The sequence below is a fragment of the Rhyacophila brunnea genome, unplaced genomic scaffold (genome assembly GCF_057557595.1).
Source record: "Rhyacophila brunnea isolate RB1 unplaced genomic scaffold, BYU_Rbru_1.0 scaffold_9, whole genome shotgun sequence".
Classification (NCBI taxonomy): Eukaryota; Metazoa; Arthropoda; class Insecta; order Trichoptera; family Rhyacophilidae; genus Rhyacophila; species Rhyacophila brunnea.
In genome coordinates this window covers 47107413-47123670 of record NW_028233361.1, presented here as the reverse complement: position 1 = coordinate 47123670, position 16258 = coordinate 47107413, and the positions used below count along the sequence as shown (strand labels likewise).

The window sequence follows — 16258 nt, the reverse complement described above, 5'->3', positions numbered from 1 at the left end:
TCTCGTGATTGGCCAAATTTTATCGCGTGATCTTTGATTCGGCGAATCACGAGCCTGACCCTGGCGCCGGCGCGCGAGGATTTCACGCACAATGCGCGGCAAAATTTATTATATTTAAATCCTTATATTTAGTCTTAAAATTATCTCTTTCATCCATCATCATTTTTACTTTTTAAATTAAAAAGAAATACTTACGTGGTTGAGCAAGGAATCAGATTAGATGTTTTATGAAGCCGTTTCTAGAGGTCAGGGTTACGTTTCGACTTAAGCTACTAAATGATTATTTTACACCGGGAGAAGCCCGCCTGTAACAGGGGTGTATCAATCGGAAATCCGAAAATATTCTTTATTAACCGAAATCTAGAAAATAGACAATGGAACATCGGCAAAGTTCAGTTTTAAGAGTCCCATCGTTTCTCAATTCAACTAATTCCTCTCAAATTTATAGAGAACGCGCTTCTATAGAATTTTCGGCATTGGTTGCGAAAGGGTTTCGAATCCAGTCATATTGATTGTATGAATATAATGATGAAATTTCTTTTGCAGCAAAGTTAATTGTTTTTGAGACGGATCCAAAATTAATTGTTTGTTTTTAATGGTGGTCTGGTAGGTCCTTTGGTACATTTGTAGAGATCCTTGTTTTAACTCCTTCTAATTTATCAGAGCATGTCAATATATTATTTTCATTCTGACTTTGCATTGTTTTATTAAGTTCATGCAGGTGCTAAAATATATTACCAGCCATGTACGCAAATTTGGCTATTAAGTAATTATGGTATAATATACAAAATTATTTGTTTTTTTTGCAAGCTATGCACTGCAGCACACCTAGCAATGTCTCACGGCGCACCGGTGTGCTATAGAGTCTCATGAAAGTGTTAAACAGTGTAAGATTCTCTCAGTTCAGACAGCATCCTAGTTATTTTCGTGGAGCGTACGTGGCATAGGTGCTGGTGCATTATGGCTCATCCATCAACATTGACCTCGGCACTGGGTGTGTAGAAAATGATAGGTATGAGGAAATGAAAAAAATATTGACTTTATCGTGACATTAATACCATAGAATACTTAAATGTATAGTGCGAAAACATCTTCTTGGCTACGTGTTAAAACTGTGAACTAACATGCTCCGCCCATTTTTAACCGCAATTCCATTATAAACTAACAAGCTCCTCCCATTTAGTCGCCAACAGCGCTTCCTTATGTAGCCAAAAAGATGTTTTCGCACTCTTAATAGGTGCTGGGAAAATTCTAGGGAGAACAATAATTATTATCCACTATAATTGCTTAAGCATGGATGTGGTAAATAGATGGATAAATGTGTATTAAATAGTATATCCAGTACCCTAAACATGAAAGGCGCATCTCATGTGACAGATGATTGTGACGTTTGATAGGCAACGACAACAAACTTGTTAATATATATTAATAGACAATATATGACAAAATACTAATATTTAAATAATTATTACTAATTATTCGCTGTCATTCGAAACGATAAGGTGGATAATAACTACTTATAATTTTGTTTATTGGTTGTCTTATTATTAAACGTACTTAAAATTAATAAAAAGAGATTTTTAAAGTAACTAGCGTTGGATATAAAGCTTGCTCGTCATAAATTAATGCACAACGAAACATTTATGAACGCACGAGGTCTAAAGATAATATAGTGAAAGCCATCAATAATTTGTAAGAAAAATAATATAATATTATTATATTGTGACATTGGAGTGGTGAAAACAGTTTTTGGTGACAGCTATGACTGTTGCGAATGGCTTCGCAAAGGATATTTTGACAACGCACCAATAACGCACCTTTCCAAATTGAAGCACGAAGATGTTGATAATCTTGGATTAGTACATAAATGGAAAACAGGTAGGTAGGGGCCGTGTTGGCTGTTACGAAACTCTTTTGACCGGACCATTCATACAGATGCGGTTGTTTTTGTTCTGGATATTTTGACGCGGTACTTAGTAAAAATGGAAAAATGCAATTTTTTCGCGTAATTCAAATGGAAAAACAATAAAAACTTCATGAAAATCATGTAATTAAATTACTCAAAGGAATGCATTTAAAAAATGTGAAAAAAAAATCTTTGAAATGTTAAAACTTGACGGCCATTCAAAATCAAATTTCTAGCTTAATATAAGAGATAAAAATTTGAAAAAACGTGAAAAAAGTTTAAATAAATAAACATAATCGTATGCATTTAACAAAAAAATTTTAAGGCAAATTTATTGGTTCAAGTATCAAGTCACTAAATTAAAAAAAATAATATCTCTCACGATGTAATCTTGAAAACAATAAAAGCACGTGCACAAACGTAAGCCAATAATAGACAAATTAATGACTTAATAAAAAGTTAAAAAAGTTTGTTGGGTGGTTCTAGTTAACGTTCATCAAATATTTCATATCAAATATCTCACGAACTATATAAGAAAAAAAATTAACAAGTATGCAGAATTTTCCACTAGTTATGCGACAAGAGAATTCACAAAAAAAAAAATTTTAAACTCACGCAGTCAGGTTTTGGATACAAATTTAAAAATCAAATAGCGCGCTCAATATAGGTGAAAAGGCAAAAAAGAATCGTGCACTAACGTTTACTACCGACGCACAAGAGTTTACAATTTATTTTTTTTAAAAAATCTAAGTTTAGTGACACAAGTATCCAGCATTTAGCTGGGTCACCCAAATTGAAATGCGAATAATCCCCTTAATGTGCGTGCACAAACGAAAAAAATGCGTGCACAAACGTGTACTAACGATGTACAAACGAATGCACTCAAAAAAAGTTGGAGTTTTAACATTGGGTGACCCAACGCTTAGCTGGAACGCCCAATTTGAAATTGGAATTTTTCGGTTATAATAGGTGCACAAACGAAAAAAAATCGTGCACTAACGATGCACAAACAAATGCACCCAAAAAAAGTTGGAGTTTTAACATTGGGTGATCCAGGTAAATGGACCTTATTTTGACGACACATTTATAAAAATACATACAAGTGCTCGCCAAATTGAAGCACGAATATGTCAGATTGGTAAACGTATGGAGAAGAGGTAGGAAGGAAGCATTACAGTCGGGTTGTCTGTGTTACGAGACTCTTTTGACAGAACCATCCATACTGATGCGGTTGTTTTTTTTCGGGATATTTTGATTCAGTACTTAGTGAAAATACAAAATTGCGAATTTTTCGCGTAATTTTAATGGAAAAACAATAAAAAATACATGAAAAAACATGCAATAAAATTACTCAAAGGTATGCATTTAAAAAATGTGGAAAATAAATATTTGGTGTTCAAACTTGACGGCCACTCAAAATCAAATTTCTAGCTTAATTTAAGAGATAAAAATTAAAAAAAACGTTGAAAACGTTTAAATAAATATACATTATCGTGTGCACTTAACAAAAAATTTTAAGGCAAATTTATTGGTTCAAGTATCAAGTCACTAAATTTAAAAAAATACTATCTCTCACGATATAATCTCTAAAACAATAAACGCACGTGCACAAACGTAAGCCAATAATAGACAAATAGATGACATAGTAAAAAGTTAAAAAAAGTTTGTTGGGTGGTTCTAATTAACATTCATCAAATATTTCATATCAAATATCTCACGCACTATATGAGAAAAAAAATTAAAAAGTATACAGAATTGCCCATTAGTTATGCGACAAGAGAATTCACTAAAAAAATGTTTTTTGCAGTCAGGTTTTGCATACAACATTGGGTGACCGAACGTTTAGCTGGAACATCCAATTTGAAATTGGATTTTTTCGGTTATTATAGGTGCACAAACGAAAAAAAATCGTGCACTAACGATGCACAAACAAATGCACCCAAAAAAAGTTGGAGTCTTAACATTGGGTGATCCAGGTAAATGGACCTTTTGGTGGGTCGTATATTGCACGAGTCCCATATATTTTTTTATACAATGGTCTGTGAGATTTGATTTTAAGCCTCCCCAAACCAAAGCGAATATTCGCAGCGAATTATTCGCCAATCAAGCTCGTATTGGCTTACGGGACAGAGCACGCTTGCGCGACCGCCTTGCGTCTTGAGTGCGAATTTGCAGCGAATATTCGCTGCGATTTTCGGGAACTCTGTCGACAGCGAATTTATTCGCGGCGGACAGATTTCGCCAAGGGAATTAGTAAAATCAAAATGGCGAAGACATTGAGCAGCTGGTCGAGTTGGTCCGGAAATATCCAATCCTTTATGATTTCTCTGACAGTGACTACAAAACATAAGAAAGAAAGATAAGATATGGGATGAAATTGGCAGGGAAATTGTTGAAAATGGTATGAAGGTCGTCATAATAATATTATGTAGGTATCTTTGTCTAACCAAAGTATGTAAAGTTTTTTGACAGGATGAATACGCTATTATAAATAAATAACTTTAATCTAAGGTCCCGATATTTAAAAAATACATATTATTAATTTGCGTCATGCACAGCCTTTAATAACAGAAACTTTATAACTTTGATTGTTAGTGCACTGACAGTTGTAACTTATTGCGATCGTTTGACGTTTTGGTTTCGACTTTCGAGCAGTCATATCAATAATGTTATAATTAGGTATCATTTCAATAGGTACCTACTTCAATCATATTCGGTATCGGTCACGTAAATACCCATTTTATATTCGTTGATAATATTTTTTTAGGTTAGATAGGTAGTCTTTAAGATTATTTTTTTGCATCTAACATTATGCAGCATAGCATTTCTATTGTAGCTAAAGATATAATATACATATAGGTAGATAAGTAGGTACTCCATGTCGTCATTGTGGTATTTTGTAAGGTTTTAGACCAAAAACCTTACATACTACTTACTATCGGGTTATTTACAGTAGGACATACCTAGGTTGTGTTTGTTTTTTGATCTCAAGAGACCTCAATCACAAAAACGATATTATGTACCTATATACTTACTAGGTATATATTTCCTTCATTATGTATAGGTATATTGAGCTAATAAACTGGTTTTGCCCAGTGCCGACCGCGAACCAAGATAATATCTACATGTTCCATGCAGTGGCGCACCCAGGATTTATTATTGGGGGGGGCCCAAGGAGGAAAATGTAAATTAGTCCCATAGGCTCTTTTTCTTCTTCATATAAATATTTTTAGATATTTTCACAATACACGGCGGCGATATATTTGTACAGTTTCTCCTAGTTTTTATTAAATTGGAGGCATAGTTGTGGTAACCGTTGAGCGTGTCATCAGCGACTGGCGGATTGGAAGTGAACAGCGACCATGCTGGACATGTGTACCTAGTATGCTAAAAGATTACTTAAATAATATCCCCCGCTTGGTCTAGAGCAGTGTTTCCCAATGTGTGGTACGCGTACCCGCTGCGGTACGGGAAGAGTTTGGTGGGGGTGTGCGCTGCACCGGGTTATGGCTACGCCTGGTGCAACAAGCATTAATACAATATCCATGCTAGAAGGTTTATCGCATGCGGAAGAAGAGCAATTGTTGGAATTATTAAATTCAGACGGATTCTTGCAAAATAAATATAAGGAGTGTACTTAAACATCATTTAGGTTGCAAATGCAACATGTGTATCCAGTTTTAACAGAGACATTCCTGAAATACATATTGCCTTTTCCAACTTCATATCTATGTGAAGTTGCTTTTTCAGCATTTGTAGACATTACGTAAAAAAGGAACAGTCTTTCGGGTGTGAAACCGGACCTCAGATTAAAATTAATTACCAATGAATGTTATTTTTTATAATATAACTTTGATTTATATTTTATTATGAATGAATTTTATTCGTCGTTTATTATTATTTTGTTTATGTACCTACTACAAAAGGAATATATAAATATATTTTGATTGTTATTAAAGTACTTATATGCATTTTTCTCAGTGTTACGAAAATTATAGAAGGGGTACACAGATGTCGAAAGCTTGGGGAACACTGGTCTAGAGAGCTACAATATTTATGCCGAATTTCACCGAAAAAAATGTTCTTTTGATTTACACCACCACCGTAGTGGGTGTAGTCGTTCTTTTCGACGAATGTTTGTCGTAGATTTTTGGTTTTTCAATATTGAGGTTCCAACATATTAATCGAAAATGGACAAAAAAGTATTATTGCATTTAAATCATACACAACCTACTCAATACAACACAGCCTAATATCTCGCTTATCAGTCTTTTGTCTATTGCACTCGGTGTACCTACACCATGGCCCCCACATCCTGAAACGGGCCCTCAGGCTAGGGCAGTGGTCGGCAAACTGCGGCTCTTTGGCCCCTTGAGTGCGGCTCTGCCACAGATGCTCTCTGCCATATTTGACATGGCTACAAAGAAGAAGCAAAGAAAATGGAAGAGGATAACCGTAAATGTAATGTTGAATAGACCGAGACTTCGCGTTTATTCAAAACTTAAATGGCTTACCGACCTGTATTTATGTCTCGGGAAAAATTGGCGCATTGAAATTTAGAAAGATACAACTAAAAACTCGTAATTTTGCGCTAAATATTCTGTCGATGATGCAAGGAAGAAAGCAGCTGAGGAGAAGAGTCAAGAAAAATAAAGTTCTGTATTTAATTAGGTACTGAATAAAATCTGTCAACAATGTTAATATTGCAAGTTTTGTGGTTAGTAAAAAGATTTCCAAGAGAGGAAATCAAGAGTAAATTAAGAAATCGATTTATTGATGAAAACCTGGAATCGTGCTTAAAATTAAATCAACAACATACGAACCTGACTTACCCAAACTTTACAAGGAGATGCAAGGCCATTATTCACATTGAGTTTGTCACATTGTCATGATTCAATTTTATGGATACCTGACTTACAATTTAATTTTTATTAATAAATAAGATCATTATTACGTATGATATTCAGTTTTATTCAGTGTACCTACCTATAATTTAATTAGGACTTAAAACTTTAACTAAAGTAAATTAGCAGTGTACCTACTTACTACGTACGTATATAATTTAAGTTTAAGAATTTTGCCTCTCAAAAGAAATCTCAATCGTTGTACTGTTGATATTTGGCTCTATTGACTAATGAGTTTGCCGACCACTGGGTTAGGGTATTTGACGGGCCCCCTATCCACCGCTTAGATTAAAGGCAGTGTGAAATACTACATTAACGTTTTTCAAATTGTGTTTTAGTTCAAATTGAGGGTACTTATACATTGAATTATTGGCGATTTTCAATACATCTACTTTAATAATGGAGCTGTCGAGTATCGACACATAATAATCAGAAAATATATTGGTCCATTATATAAATTAAAATGTTCATAGACCTGAAGTATAATAGCGCCGCAGGCGACTTTTTTTTACTATTAAAGCTAATTTATGATGTGTGTTTATCTCACTTATCTGGTCAACCCGACACGCCAGGCCCCCCACAGCCCGGGCCCCCAGGTTAGAGCCCTGTCAACCTTCCCCAGCCATGACCTATACCACTCCGGAATTCGGGTGGACACCGAGAATTTCATTAGGGAACGGGTTTCTAAAAAAACCTGACATTAGTGTTTCGAAATTTTTGTGTTAGAAATTAAAATCTAAGAAATTTTACTAAAAAGGGTGCTGGAGAATTACAAATCATTTTTTGCCGTGTTGTTTGTCTAAGCCCAAGGTATAGTTTATTGGCTTTCGATTTCAATGTGTAAAATCATTCTGATGATTTTCATATTTTGGGGGGGGCCAAGGCCCCCTGGCCCCCCCCCTGGGTGCGCTACTGGTTCCATGTACCTACCTAACATAACCATGTTTTCTGTTTCACATTAATTTGTATACCTACAAACATTTTAAACTTAATTGAGATGTTCTTAAACTTCTGTTCATGTAATATTATGTAGGTAGGTATATCTTGGTCTGCATTAGGCAATAAGATTAATAATTTTATGTGCATGTAAATATAAAGGTCAGGTACCTCCTCTAAGTACATAATATTATATTATCATCATGGATACCTACCTGAATGATGTTGGAGATATACTAATGCTTTGTGATGAATTTAATTTTAGCAAAGATCTTCAACCTTTCAACGTAGGTACAAAGCACCAGAAGAAATTAAAAATGAAACCCCCGGCATTAACAGGAATAAAATAATATTTCATCATAAACATCAGTCGGGGTCATTCCACTGCTAGATGAAAGCCTCTTCTAGCTCCTTCTACTATTTTCGGTCTCTAGTTCTTCGCTGCTACATACTTTTATTGTACTTCACGTGAACAAAGAGATCAACTAAGTAAAGTGTCAATCAACAAAAGTGGCATTTGTGCACAATGTTAATGAATTTTCCAAAACATTAAGTGTGATAATATAATATACAAGGATGAATAAGGCGTGGGCGAGGGCCAAGGTCCATTTTATGATTCCTCTATTGATGTACCTATTTTTATTAAGAAAAATGTTTGCCGTAGAATGGGGTGAATACTGAATAGACCCTTTTTAAAATTTCTATTTTTCTGCTACACATTATTCGGACAAATATGAATGACTTATAACCTGTTTCTATGGACATAATCATACTCTAAAATATTTTTCAACTACCATTTATTATCAAACAGCCAATTTTGTGTGATGTCTCTTTCTATCCAGCGTTGGGGTGATTATAGACATGGCGGGTGGATAGAATCGAATAATGGTAATTTCCTAATGTTAAAAATGTAATTAAGTACCTACTGTACATTACAAATTTATGTAGGTACATTTAAGTATGTAAATCAAAAATATAAATTTAAATGTTATACAACACAGTATCATGTAAGTATTTAAAAAAAACATATACTTACATAAACATCTATTTATCCAAGAATTATTTGATACTTGAATCTGTATTTTATATACCATATTCGATGGATGTATGTGGTGTATTTTGTAAAATATTTGGTACGTATTAATTATTTAACTAAGCGTATTTAATTTGCTACGTGACCTGTAGCTCTTTTATAATCACAAATTATTGTTGAATGTTCCGAAAATGAGTTTATGTGCCGAAACAGCTGTCAAGGTAAATGACTCAGTTAGAGTAGAATTAACAAAAATAACTATATTTCAAAACCATTATAATCCATCTACCATGTAAACACCATTTCAAGTAATAAAGAAATAAAAAGTCACCTAATTAAATAATATTATACTAGATAAAATATACTATCTATATACCCACTTAATTTTCATTTAAAGTTGTAAAACGCCCGGTTACTAAATAGAGGAAGGACAGAGTCTTCTGGCACGACCGAATCACATTGGAACGGTGTTATTGTCATTTGAAAGTAACAATACTGACACCTAAATGAGTCGCCTGCACTGCCAGAATCATCTGAACCCTGTCTACCTATCTATATACAATTTATTGTTATTTTTTTTCATATTTGTCCATTTTATTACAATATCGTGTTACTTTTAAAGCTCATTGTAATTCTAATAATTATATAAATATTTTTCTTGTATTCTGTGCAAAAATGATTATTAAAACTTTCTTAACCTAAACCAAGTATTTTTTATTGAATGATCCTGCAAAAATATTCAAGTACAGTTAAGTGACATATTTTATTTCGGTGTATAAGCCATAAATAAATATACATAAATTATATTTAATATATACATGTATACTGTATGTATAGCCACGGTTGGTCTTGCACTTGTTGCTGTAGCTATGCGATCTGGTGTGGTCCATTATCCAAAAACACTCAATCACATCCCTGGTCAAACAGCGGGCAGCCGTGTAGTGAGTCTGGCTGGCCTATGGTGGCACTAGAATGATTTCAATATACACAGTCTGTTAATTTGAATATGTTTTCGACTGAAAGTTGTAAATATTAGAAATCAGGATTTAAATAATTAAAAAACTGTTTCATTAAATATCATATTCATACCTATGCAAAATTTTGATTCCTTTGAAGTACCTATACAAAATACGGATGAATATAAACCAAACAAAAATATTTGTTACTGGTACTGCCATAGTAAAGTAAAGTTTAACATACTTCCCTAATAAAACAAAATTCCCAATTCTTGTCGTTCTGTAGATGTTTCATTTCAGTTTTTACCAACGATCCACTAAATATGAATTGGTCATAAACACTCAAAGGAAATCTGGCACTCACTGCCAGAATGTCCATGTCAGATACCTGCATAAAAATAAATGTCATGTTGTGATATTATACGTAATGAATATGAATGTATCAGAAACAACATAGATTTTATTACGAATTTCACATTTACAGAAAATTTTCTGCGCTCATTTTTGAAAGTCTCCAAGTATGACGGGTATATTCGCACATGGGTGCAGTTAATGCGCCCAATGATTTTCGGGAAACCTGCCCTTTCTTGAAGTCTGAAATTAAAAAATATTTTTACCGACACAAAATAATATTCCCGTTAAATTCTTATTGAGTAGGTAATTTACTTGTTGTGTCTATGCGCAGTTACTCTAGTTACATGACATGTACATTGTAATATTGTATAAATTGATCAGAGGGTATCAACACAACACTAAAGACTGTCAGCGCTGTATGGCGACTGTATGTAAGTATTACTAAGCACTGCTATTATAGCATCGGACACGTTTCCTATGCATCTGCTTACTGATGCCTGGCTCATTGCGCAGAAGACTTGGCCTACCCGTTTTTGGTACGCTCTCTCTGCGTAGAAACGCAAAATAGTCAAAACCTACAATTCAAATAACGGAGACATGTTATTTCAATACCGTAAAACCCCCTAACTTCACCTAAATCAATTAAACACTAAAAACTCATGTTTTTACTATCGCACCACTTTAAGCCATTAAGGCGATTTTAAAGATAATATTCGTCCTGTCACAACACAATTTTCAAACCGCCATTATTTTCGCCGTGTTTGTGTTAATACCGTTTTTTCGAGTCCGGTTTGAAGAGATTTTTTCGGAATACCTCTGAACTTTTGCTGATTACTTCGATTATTGTAGAGGTTGGTTCCTCATGTTTTTAATATAATATAGTGATATAGTCTGCTTGCCAAATGTAACGTGCGATTTCCGATATTTATATTAAAACATCAATTATTTGAGTATCCAATGTCAGGCTATGTTTTGTGAACTACTTGTTCCTACACTTCCCCTGGCTTTAGGGTTGTCAAAAAAAAACGATTTTCTAGAAATAAATGTGTTTTTTTTATTTTTATGGTTTTTAGACTAAAAACTATTCATCACTTTGAAACACCAGTTAACAATTTTTCTCATATTTCCTTTATTAAAAATTTACTATGTAAATCTATACATAAAAATGCTACTATAATGCTTTGGGTTTTGGCAGCCCTAGCGTAAATTGGTAGGTTGTATGAAAAAGTCATTGAAGTGATTCCTATCTTCGCCAACGTAGATATTTCTTTAAAATATGTCAAATCGTCTCTAGCATAAGACCTGAATTTGCTTAAGGTCATTTTTTAATAGATTTCGTGAGTATCCATAGACAATATTTTTTTAGTGGACCTACTAAAACACGTTAGGCGAAGTTAGGGAATCATGCCCTAACTTCGTCCATATAAAAAATAGTGATTTATTGTATTATTTAGTATGAAAAGGGTATTATTTCAATATGAATTAAAATAAACACTATCATTGTGCATTACATAAGATCTATAATACTTCATATTGGTGGATATTTTGGTGGCAAAACGACTTTCTGTTAAAAAACCAGGTGAAGTTAGGGGGTTTTACGGTAGCATATTACCTTCAAATCCTGTTAACCCTTCATGGTAAATGCTTATTTATAATATGTGCAGTTATGAAACTGAGTAAATCTATCTTACCTATGAGCCATGGCAATCTTGCCCTGTAATAAAGTAAGGTTATATTAAATGTCGATGTAATTTGTCGCACGCCATCTCATTATATCTTCAGCGTGTAATAAACATTCAGAAGGCGTGTACATTTTGTCAACACACAACTGTCACTTTGACATTCGTATATGTATTTAGTCTATGGCTGCATCCAATGCTGCCACCTTGTTTCAGATAATTAAATACACTTTACGCAAAGTGGGTAAAAGTTGTAGCAATTCTGAAAGCGCTATAGTGTACGTGTATTTTTTATATTTAATTCATAAAAATGTTAGAATAATTGGCGTAAAATATTAATAATATTTACAATTTTAAATCTGGCGCGTAAATAAAATTATTTAGTCTATGGCTGCGTCGCTGACGCTTTGGTGTGGGGCCAAACGCGAAATTCGCATCAAATCCAAGCGGTAGCGACAGCGATAGCGAGGGCGTTGCGAATTCGCTGCGAATATTCGCTTTGGTTTGGGGGAGGCTTTATACAAAAATAGCTACGTACCAAAAAGATTTTGCTACGTCGTACGGATATTACAATTTCCTGATTTTATGATTGTTTATGGTAAAATTAAAAAAAATAATGTCTATGAAATAAGCCGTCGTTTGGTTTGGCATTCAAATTGTCTATGAGTCCTCTGCCATTAATTTCCTTGCTCGGCGTGCAACCGGCGACTCAGTTATTGATATCTTTTTGATTTTATTGCCCGTGTGAGTTAACCAATATTAGAAATGCGTAAAAGGAAGAACCTAAAGAAATCCGACGACGACGACTCCGATGGCTCGGAAGTGGCGGACGAACCGGAAGAGTTTCAGGACTCTGGCGAAGACTGGACACCCGATGCCGGCAGCGTAAACAATGATTTCTTATTAAAAATACATAATGCATTTATCCAGTACAGGTTATTATATATCAGTATGGTTTAGAATATACTCAGTTTTAATATTATTGTTTTAGGAAGCACCACCGCGGGCTGTAGTAGGAAGGAAGCGGGGTTCCGCGGGACCACCTAACTCCGCGAAAAAGAAGCGAAAGGGTTCCTCGTCCGAAGAGAGTGGAGCTGAGGGCGACGATGGAGAAGAAGCCGAAGGAGAGGAGAATTTAGACGAAGAAGAAGATTCAGAGGAAGAAAAGAACGGATCAGATGGCAATAAATCCGACTCGAGTCAGTCGAAGGATGTACCAAAACATTTCCATGTGAGTATTACGATTCTTGCAACAAACACATACCATTTCCTGTTTGTAATAATAGTATGATTATAATATTGAAATACCGGTGATTCCAATACTTAATTAAAACAGATTTAAATAAATAATATGATTAATTAATAAACCCCTTTAAATTCAACTGCTACTCATCGGTATACTAATTAAGACTGACTTTATCAAGCCTCAGGTTGTTGAAAGAACAGAGGGTATTTTGTATGCTGTCAACAGTGGGACTTGTATATTCTGGCCAACATAGGAACTTTTTATTTAGACATTTAGAGGATAGTGCGGAAACAGGGGGTTCAGTCATGGTATACGAGTAACGCTACGGTTTTCTAATTTGCATATCATTAATTTATAGCTCTCAAACAATTTATTATTTGATATAATTAAGGCGGTCATCTGCCACTTATGATTTCGTGCTGTAGCAATGGGTATAAAACTGCACAGTATGTGGCTAAAACATCGGCCAATGTGTAATAAATTCACTTCATTGCGATAGAAATGATGATTCATGTATTAAATATAAATAATGAACCATAATATTATTTATATTGTTTTCTAAAAAAATAAAATTGGATTGATATCTACAAATTTTTACAATTCATTTCATAGTTCATATTGTGTTTATTTTATTTTTAGTCAGGAAACTTTGTTTTGCTAAAAACTGATGTCCAATGGAATGGTGACAGCGTGACTTCCAATCCTAGCGATATCAATTTATGGAAAATTGATGGAAAAGCACTCCTGCAGAAATATGTACCAATAGATTATAACGGAAAGGTGCTGCACAAGTGTACTTGTGTCGTAAGTGAATTTCTTTTACCTTTTGTAAAATATAATATTCGTGCCAAACCTACTAATAAATTGCATAACTTCCAAACCACTGATGTGACTTGGGGTCATTCATCACCTGTTCCGATTGAAAAATGTAGTTTAAATCCTTTCATTGTATGAAAAAGAAGTGTCTATGATTACCCGATTTAATTTGACAACTGGAGTCAAAGTTTGTCTTGAAGATTACCGAGAAGGGCTGAAAATATCTGAAGATGACTACGGCCTTCCTTGTAGACACTTGTGATATTGACGTTTGTCATTATAATAAATTGTCAACATTATTCATTATTTGAATACATAAAAATAATACAAAACAAATTTATACTTATACTCAGTGGCGGCTCGTGGATATTATATCTGGGGGTGCTGCGGTGGATTAAAAATAAAAGATTATTTGGATTATATTTTACCATTAACATCAAAATTATTAAAATTAAATATTATAAGTTTTTTATTTCATTATAAAATTGATTCTTCTCTTTTTTCCTGGAAAGAAGATCTATCACCTTTTAGTTGCTCTCGACATCTGTCGCACCGCCCGTCGCTACTAGCCCAGAGTCGCTGTCCCGACAACGTTCACAACACGAAAATAGTATTTTCATATTAGTATTACTGTCTAAGCGGCAGTACCAGACTAAGCTCTGAACGGCGAGCCCCGCTCCCCGCGACCCCCAATTCGAGCAATATTCTACGAAAATTGTACTGCATGAAATTACGCGATGCATCACTTTCATCGCGATTATGATAATTATTATTGGATGTATCGGTGCGTAGGCAAGCTTAACATGCTTAAATAATATTGATATTTTCATAATATAATATACATAAATTTATATATATTATAATATTACATTTTTCTCAATTTGCTTGGGGGTGCTGCAGTTCCGCAGTGCATATGGACGAGTCGCCACTGCTTATACTTCACAATCAGCAACCTTATTTATCCAGTCTCTAAAAATATTTTTTGGACTACTTGTTTTAACACAAGTTATAAAACAATCAGAATAAATACAATTGGTTCCTGAATTACGTGTAATTGTTATTAAAGTTTGATTAATAGCCTTTGATTTTGATAAGGTGTAATTAAGAGTGAAAAGTTGCTCCTTCTTTAAAGTGTGTCGCTACCAAAAATACGTCACATCAACTTCATTATGTTGAAAATGCAATTGAGGTTACATAATAACTCACACCGTCTCGAAATCAAGCAATCGTGCTATACCGAGAAGATATTTTTTTTCTTCCCGTTCTCATAATTTAGCATATTATGTTTTTGATGTAGATGTTACGAACCAATACTTGTAGGAAGGCTATAAAGTTATCTATTATTCATATTACAGATTGAATAATTGTTTTCTGACAGTGACGGTGTTTTTTGTTCTAAAAACAATAATTATTATAACACTGCCATGCCCCATTGGTTTTCTGTTTTGTCTATTATTTTACAATTCATCGTAAGTTAAGCACTGTCTCAAATAATTTCGTGATAGGTAGGTATAGTTGATTGTTATATGTTTTTTTTAGATACATTGTGTGTAATTATATAATTTTTAAATTTTCAGTATTCTGGATGGAATGTTGATAATCGGGAAAACTATTATCCCATTACAGAAATATTGGACAAAAATCCGAAAACCGACACAAAGGAACCGTGTGTGGCTCTGACTCTTTCCGATCTTATCAAAGTGAAAGACAAAATCTAAAATAATCACTAGACTTCCTATGTTCAGTAGCACCAGAGCAATTATCGGAGCGCATTGTGTTCATTTGCTAGTTTAGGTTTAATTCAATTTTTTTAATGTGCTTTGTCGACGTTGAAATTAATATCCACATATTGTCATTGTGATCGCAATCCCTGTCCAACTCTCTGCTTCATGAATGCGGAGGGATTAATAATTACTATTAGTTATTATGTTTCTATCTTCATTTTAAGTTTGTAAAGCTCATATTTAGCTCTGAATCTGATTGTACTACCGTCCATATGGAGTCTACTATAATTAATATTAAGCATTCTCTTTAAATATTTTTTTTATTATAAATATTTTCTTGACAATTGTGTGGTTATAAATACTACATACTATAAAGTTGTGTAATGTTCTTGACTCCCGTGAATTTTCTCCCGAATTATCAAGACATGATGTTTTGATTATTAAATAATAGACTGTTGCATTGTTGAGTGAAATAATAATTAAAGCAGTTCAACAGTGGACTAATAATATTGTGTTTCATTCTCACCCTATTTACCATTTTATAATATACAATATCGTCGCCCTCAAGGAAGAACTCACCAACCAACAAAAGTAAAATCCTGAGATAATTGACTTTTAAACTTTTTGAAAATTTTAAATAGCTCTCATTAGAAAACGAAAATACATAGATGGAAACGGTTTTTTTTTGTTTTATTGGTTATTTT

General features: G+C 33.8%; 2 protein-coding genes across 3 annotated transcripts; one reads left to right on the top strand and one right to left on the bottom strand.

Annotated features, from left to right (window-relative positions):
- Positions 1–9475: 9475 nt before the first annotated feature.
- Positions 9476–11922, bottom strand: LOC147063721 (uncharacterized). 2 transcript variants are annotated; one of them, XM_085959755.1, is made up of 4 exons: positions 11781–11922; positions 10218–10329; positions 9980–10123; positions 9476–9746 (listed from the first exon to the last, which is right to left on the bottom strand). In XM_085959755.1, the coding sequence occupies exons 1-4, from the start codon at positions 11789–11791 to the stop codon at positions 9699–9701; spliced, it is 315 nt and encodes a 104-aa protein (XP_085815881.1). In that variant the 5' UTR covers positions 11792–11922; the 3' UTR covers positions 9476–9698. The 2 variants fall into 2 exon arrangements, 1 of the variants encoding a protein (XP_085815881.1); XR_015072118.1 differs by having other exon boundaries at positions 9483–9746; positions 9869–10123.
- Positions 11923–12432: 510 nt separating this feature from the next.
- Positions 12433–16061, top strand: LOC147063720 (uncharacterized). The gene is made up of 4 exons (XM_085959743.1): positions 12433–12653; positions 12760–12999; positions 13654–13818; positions 15408–16061. Exons 1-4 carry the CDS (start codon positions 12534–12536, stop codon positions 15546–15548), a joined length of 666 nt encoding a protein of 221 aa, XP_085815869.1. The 5' UTR covers positions 12433–12533; the 3' UTR covers positions 15549–16061.
- Positions 16062–16258: the final 197 nt, after the last annotated feature.

Bases quoted from the DNA above. Each gene is read 5' to 3' on its own strand.
- LOC147063721 (XM_085959755.1), bottom strand. The intron at 10,124-10,217 runs GTAAATGTGAAA...ATTTTTATGCAG, and splicing joins ATGAGCGCAGAAAATTTTCT to GTATCTGACATGGACATTCT. The intron at 9,747-9,979 runs GTATGTTAAACT...AAATCATTCTAG, and splicing joins AATTTTGTTTTATTAGGGAA to TGCCACCATAGGCCAGCCAG.
- LOC147063720 (XM_085959743.1), top strand. From the start codon at position 12,534: ATGCGTAAAAGGAAGAACCTAAAGAAATCCGACGACGACGACTCCGAT. The intron at 12,654-12,759 runs GTAAACAATGAT...TTATTGTTTTAG, and splicing joins GGACACCCGATGCCGGCAGC to GAAGCACCACCGCGGGCTGT. The intron at 13,819-15,407 runs GTAAGTGAATTT...TTAAATTTTCAG, and splicing joins TGCACAAGTGTACTTGTGTC to TATTCTGGATGGAATGTTGA.